The sequence below is a fragment of the Nicotiana tomentosiformis genome, chromosome 6, assembly GCF_000390325.3.
Source record: "Nicotiana tomentosiformis chromosome 6, ASM39032v3, whole genome shotgun sequence".
NCBI lineage: Eukaryota > Viridiplantae > Streptophyta > Magnoliopsida > Solanales > Solanaceae > Nicotiana > Nicotiana tomentosiformis.
The window spans coordinates 143,688,737-143,695,899 of NC_090817.1; the positions used below are offsets into that span (position 1 = coordinate 143,688,737).

Sequence of the window (7,163 nt, forward strand, 5' to 3'; positions counted from 1 at the left end):
TAAAAATCCGTCATTAGCATTTTATGCAACTCAGTTTGTTTCATACCATTTTCGAGCAGCCCCAAATTTGACTAACTCCCAAAATTTCAAAATATTTCGCCAGAGTTTCCCTTGTAAATAGTCATATCCACTTGTCAAAGGGCCCCAGAAACACATCCTAACAATATATACGTATTCCAACGACGTAACATAATACAAAATAACACCAAATGTGGTCTCATAAGCAATATATATCCAGAAAGAAACACCCTTAATGCCAATTGTTCACATGATACAAAATTCATAAAAATATAAGTCTTATAATTCTTTCCTAGATCACAACTTTAAATACATGGTCATTCAAACAAATAAGGATACTTTTTCTTCATTTCTCCCTCGGTCTCCCAAGTAGCCTCTTCAACCTGTTGGTTTCGCCACAACACTTTCACAGAGGCAATTTCTTTATTTCTCAATTTTCGGACTTGCCGATCAATAATAGAAATCGGAATCTCTTCGTAAGTCAATTTCTCATTTAGCCCAATGGTCTCAACCGGAACAATGAGTGTCTGATCCCCAACTACTTTCTTCAACATAAACACATGAAATACCGGGTGTACCAATGACATCTCAGGTGGTAGCTCAACCTTGTATGCCACCTCACCGATCCTCTGAATGATTTTGTACGGTCCAACATACCTCGGACTCAATTTCCCTTTCTTACCAAATCGCATTACCCCTTTCATGGGGGAAACTTTCAAGAATACCCAATCATCTTCTTTGAACTTCAAATCCCTACGACGAACATCCGAATAGGATTTCTGACGACTTTGAGCAATCTTCAACTGCTCCTTAATGATTTTAACTTTTTCCATGGCATGATGCACGAGGTCTGGCCCTATCAACTCTACTTCCCTAATTTCGAACCACCCAATGGGAGATCTATATCTCCTACCATATAAAGCCTCGAACGGCGCCATTTGAATGCTAGTGTGATAGCTATTGTTGTAGGCAAATTCTATGAGTGCTAAATGATCATCCCAATAACCTTTGAAGTCTAGAACGCAAGTACGCAACATATCCTCAAGCGTCTGAATAGTCCGCTCTGCCTGCCCGTCAGTCTGCGGGTGAAAGGTTGTACTAAAATTCACCTGAGTACCCAAACCTTGCTGAAATTGCTTCCAAAAATTAGCAGTGAATTGTGCCCCCCGATCCAAAATGATGAAAACTGGGGTGCCATGCAACCTGACTATCTTTTTGATATACAGCTGAGCATACTGCTCCGCTGTGTCGGTAGACTTAACCGGCAAAAAGTGTGATGACTTCGTGAGCCGATCCACAATCACCCAAATTGAGTCAAACTTGCGCGAAGTGCGCGGTAATCCTACCACAAAGTCCATATTAATCATTTCCCACTTCCACATTGGAATTTCTATATTTTGTGCTAACCCACCAGGCCTTTGGTGTTCGGCCTTCACTTGCTGACAATTCGGACATCTTGCCACAAAATCTGCCACATTTCTCTTCATATCATTCCACCAATAGACTTCCTTAAGATCATGATACATTTTCATAGAACTTGGGTGCACGGAATACCTAGAAGTGTGAGCTTCAGTCATAATTCTTTCCCGGAGACCATCCACATTTGGAACACAGAGTCGCCCTTGGTACTTTAGTGTACCATCATTCATGCTAAGAGAAAAGGCCATGGTCTTATGTTTATGAATCCCCTCTTTTAATTTCACCAACAGTGGATCGTTATATTGCTTCTCTTTGACTTCCACAACAAGCGATGATTCGGCCTTATTTTGCATAATTACCCCTCCTTCACTAGAGTCCACAAGTCGAACTCCCAAACTAGCCAATCGGTGAACTTCTTTGGCCAATAGCCTTTGATATGCCTCCAAGTGTGCTAAGATACCCATAGATTTTTGGCTAAGAGCATCCGCCACAACATTAGCCTTCCCCGGATGGTATAAAATATCAATGTCATAATCCTTGAGTAATTCAAGCCATCTTCTCTGCCTCAGATTCAATTCCTTCTATTTGAAAATATACTGAAGGCTCTTATGGTTCTTGAATATATCCACATGGAGCCCATATAAATAATGACGCCAAATTTTCAATGCAAATACCACCGCCGCAAGTTCTAAATCATGTGTTGGATAGTTCTTTTCATGATTCTTTAGTTGCCTAGAAGTATAAGCTATCACCTTCCCATGTTGTATTAATACACATCCAAGCCCGATTCTTGAAGCATCACAATATACCACAAATCCATCTATACCCTCTGGTAGAGTCAACACCGGTGCCGTAGTCAATCTTGCTTTCAATTCCTGGAAACTCTTTTCACAAGCATCTGACCATTGGAACTTAATTGACTTCTGCGTCAATTTAGTCAATGGGGAGGCAAGAGTAGAAAACCCCTCTACAAACTTTCTGTAATATCCAGCTAAACCTAAGAAACTGCGAATCTCTGTTGGAGTTGTAGGCCTCGGCCAATTCTTCACAGGTGAAATTTTCTGAGGATCAACCTTAATTCCCTCACTGTAAACTACATGACCCAAGAATATGACTGATTCAAGCCAAAATTCACACTTTGAAAACTTTGCACATAACTGGTGCTGCTGTAGGGTTTGCAGAACTATAGCAGCCACGCACACGGAAAGCTTGTTTAGAGTGTGGTGATACCATACATATGGTGAGGACTGTCCCAGACTTAGGAGGGGTGTACCTCCACAGACTACAAAGGCTCCACAGATTCCACAGGGTCCACAGCGTTCACAGGCCATGGTTGCTTCTCCAGTTGTCGCTCCACCTACACTACCAGGTAGGGGTGGAGGTCAAGTGGGTAGAGGTTGCCCTAGAGGGGAAGGCCAGGCTCGTTTCTATGCTTTTCCTGGTAGGATGAAGGCAATTGCGTCGTATGCAGTCATTACATGTATTGTTCCGGTCTGTCATAAGGATGCATCAGTCATATTTGATCTGGGTTCCACTTATTCATATGTGTCATCTTACTTTGCTCCATGTTTGGATATATCCCGTGATTCTTTGATTGCACATGTATATGTGTCCATGCCTGTGGGAGATTCTATTGTTGTAGACCGTATTTATTGGTCATGTTTAGTCACTATTGGTGGTTTTGAGACTAGAGTTGATCTATGTCTACTCGGTATGGTAGACTTTGACATGATCTTGGTCATGGATTGGTTAATGCCCTATCATGCTATTCTAGGTCAAGGTATCATCAACTGAAGATTCGGGATCTGAATATCCCAAAGATTGCTTTCAGGACTTGGTATGGTCACTACGAGTTTCTAGCGATGTCATTTGGGATGACCAACGCCCCAGCAACATTTATACACTTGATGAACAATGTGTTCCAGCCATATCTTGATTCTTTTATCATCGTGTTCATTGACAACATCTTAGTGTATTCTTGCAGCCAGGAGGATCATGAGCAGCACTTGAGGATTGTGCTCCAGACCTTGAGGGAGAAGAAGTTTTATGCAAAATTCTCCAAGTGTGAGTTTTGGCTTGATTCGGTGACATTTTTGGGTCACGTGGTGTCTACTGAAGGGATCAAGGTAGATCCAAAAAAGATTGAGGCAGTTCAGAGTTGGCCCAGACTGTCTTCAGCTACTAAGATCTGGAGTTTCCTTGGTTTGGCCGGGTATTATTGCTGGGTAAGATCTGGAGGGTTTCTCATCCATTGCTGCACCTTTGACTAGATTGACCCAGAAGGGTGCTCCTTTTAGAGTGACCGATGAGTGTGAGGTGAGCTTTCAGAAGATCAAGACTGCATTAACTACAACCCTAGTGTTGGTGTTGCCTAGAGGTTCGGGGTCTTATACTATGTATTGTGATGCATCACGTATTGGGCTTGGAGGTGTGTTGATGCAAGATGGTAGGGTGATTGCCTATGCGTCGCATCACTTGAAGGTTCATGAGAAGAATTACCTTGTGTATGACATAGAGTTGGCGGCCATTGTTCACGCATTGAAGATTTGGAGGCACTATATGTACGGTGATCCATGTGATGTATATACCAACCATCGGAGAAAAAATGACCCAAAAAATGTATTTAATGAAATAGGGTCGGGTTTTAAAAACCCAAAAATGGAGCTCCGGAACAGGTTCTGCGGTCGCGTATGCGACCGCATAATGGCTATGCGGGTCACATAATTGGTTACAAAATAGCCAAAAGAACTGCCTGTGTATGCGGTCACTATGCGGTCTACATAACAGTTATGCGGTCGCATAGTCGACCGCATAGCTTCTTCCAGAATAGCCCTCACCTACTCACTTCTGTGACCATTATGCGGCCCGCAGAGTGATTATGCGGTCGCATAATGGACCGCATAAATGCACATTTTCGGCAAAATTTTCCTTTACTTTCTATAATCCTCAAACACGTAAACCTAGTCCGTCACCATGAAACATTATTTTCTTTACAAATTTTACCAGGCTTTACACTTAAGTACTTCAAAGTTTTCTGGGTGTTACATGGAATCATCAGAATTAAATTTCGAGGTCGTTTACACATAAGTCAATATCCAGTCAACTTTTCCAACTTAAGTTTTCAATTATGAGACTAAGTGTCTCATTTCACTCCGAAATCCTTCCGGACCCGAACCAACTAACCTGATAAGTCATAAATCAATTGTAAGGCATAAATTGAGCAGTAAATTGGGGAACGAAGTTATAATACTCAAAACGACCGGCCGGGTAGTTACATTCTCCCCCACTTAAACATACATTCATCCTGGAACGTGCCAGGAGTTGTTTCCAAGCCACCATATCACTATTCCATCTACCACGCACATACCCGGGTGTCACGACCCGAAATTCCCACCTTCGGACCGTGATGGCGCCTAACATTTCACTTGCTAGGCAAGCCAACGTTAGAATAATATTATTCATTTTTAAAACAATATTTTTGAAATTATTAATAACAAAGAACAAAGGCGAAAGTAAAGTCTGAAATGTAGTGAATAATCTTTAAAAACAACGGTGTCTAAATACCATCCCAGAATTGGTGTCACAAGTGCACGAGCTTTAGAATAATACAAATAAAGGTGTGAATAAAATAAAGCTGTCTGGAAACAAACACACAGCTAAAGTAAAGTAGACGGGGACTTCAAAACTGCGGACGTCGTGCAGTTATACCTCAAGTCTCCTCTGAGTAGCTGAAATCCGAGCAAGTCTATGGTACGCCGCTGGGACCAACTCCAAAATTCGCATAAGAAGTGCAGAGTGTAGTATCATTACAACCGATCCCATGTACTGGTAAGTGCTGAGCCTAACCTCGACGAAGTAGTAACGAGGCTAAGGCGGGTCACTTACATTACCTGTACACAATATTAGTAACAACAACAATAATAGAAATAAATCAGGTAACTCATTTATAATAATTGAAGCTAATTCAGCAGTCATAACCAATTATCATTTCCATCAATTCTGTTGCAGCATGCAACCCGCTCTCACAATATATTCACATTCAATTTTGTTGCAGCGTGCAACCCGCTCTCACAATATATTCATTTTCAATCCTCTCATATAATTATTTTTAATCAAGTACATATATTGACTTTTAAATTAGTCTATTGCGGCGTGCAATCCGATCCCCCAAATATTGACTTTTAATAAGTCTGTTGCGGCGTGCAACCCGATCCTCCAATATGGACTTTTTAATAAGTCTGTTGCGGCGTGCAACCCGATCCTCCAATATATCCATTTCAATCAATTCTGTTACGGCGTGCAACCCGATCCTCTAATATATCTATTTACCAATTCTTATAGAAGAAATTTCCCCAATAAATGCAACAATTAATATAAAATTATAAGACAACAAGCATACAATAATTATGATTTAATTATGAAACAAACAATGACAAATAGCAAATTATTATGGAAATCGAGAAGAAAATAGGCAGTTTAATATTTAATATGCTAAATGTCAAATAACAATTAGGAAACATAATTCAAATAGCATGTAACAATTAATGCAGGAATTCAAGAATTAATATTTGACACAGAATAGGAGAGAAACAACTATTATAATAATTAATTCATGATTTAAAACGATTTATGATTTTTCAAGTAATTATGCAAACAATTAATTTGAAGACGTATAGACACTCGTCACCTCGCCTATACGTCGTTCACATGCATTTCACATAATAAATAGTTTAAGGGTTCTATTCCCTCAAGTCAAGGTTAACCACGACACTTACCTCGCTTTGTAAATTCCATTCAATTACTCGACCACAACTTTTCCTTTTAAATTTATCTCCAAAAGCTTCAAATCTATTCATAAACAATTCGATATACTCAATACGAATCATAGGAATTAATTCCATATGAATTTACTAATTTTCTAGATAAAAATCCGAAATTCATTTAATTATTCGACAGTGGGACCCACGTCTCAAATTCCGGAAAAACTCGCGAAATACCAATATCCGTTCCGCTACGAGTTCAACCATACAAAATTGTCCAATTCCGATCTCAAATGGACCTTGAAATCTTAAATTTTCGTTTTTGGAAGATTTTATAAAAATCTGATTTTTCTTCCCTAAATTCACGGATTCATGATGTAAATGAGCATGGAATCATGAAATATAATCAATATAGGATAAGGAACACTTACCCCAATGTTTTCCCGTGAAAATCGCCCAAGAATCGCCTTACCCGAGCTCAAAAATTGGAAATGGTTGAAAATGGGTCGAAACCCCATTTCCACAACTTAAGTTCTGTTTTTCAGATTTTTATTCATCGCGATCGCGGAAATTCGTTCGCGATCGCGAAGAAAAAAATTTGCCCAGGTTTGTTTAACACTACACGGACACGAATAAAGCCATGCTATCACAGAGAACAATTTCTCAGCCTTACGCGATCGTGTATAGGTTTATGCGATCGCGTAGCACAATTTTGGTGCTTCAGCTTTTGCCTCATTCCTTCTTCGCGATCGCAGCTTTGAGCTCGCGTTCGCAGTGCACTGGGAGCTAGCCTTTTGCGTTCGCGTGCCTATCTTCGCGAACGCGAAGAGTAAAACTCGCAGGAGTGGCTGCGCGATCGCGAAGCACAATGCATCAGATGATAGCAGAAGCTCAAAAACTAGATTTTCTAAGTTCAAAATCATCCCGTAGCCTATCCGAAACTCACCCGAGCCCTCGGGGCTCCAA

General features: G+C 40.5%; 1 protein-coding gene across 1 annotated transcript; it reads left to right on the forward strand.

Moving 5' to 3' along the window:
• Positions 1-2,766: 2,766 nt before the first annotated feature.
• LOC138894882 (uncharacterized) lies at positions 2,767-3,231 on the forward strand. The gene has a single exon (XM_070179616.1). The coding sequence runs from the start codon at positions 2,767-2,769 to the stop codon at positions 3,229-3,231; it is 465 nt and encodes a 154-aa protein (XP_070035717.1).
• Positions 3,232-7,163: the final 3,932 nt, after the last annotated feature.

Bases quoted from the DNA above. Each gene is read 5' to 3' on its own strand.
- LOC138894882 (XM_070179616.1), top strand. From the start codon at position 2,767: ATGGTTGCTTCTCCAGTTGTCGCTCCACCTACACTACCAGGTAGGGGT.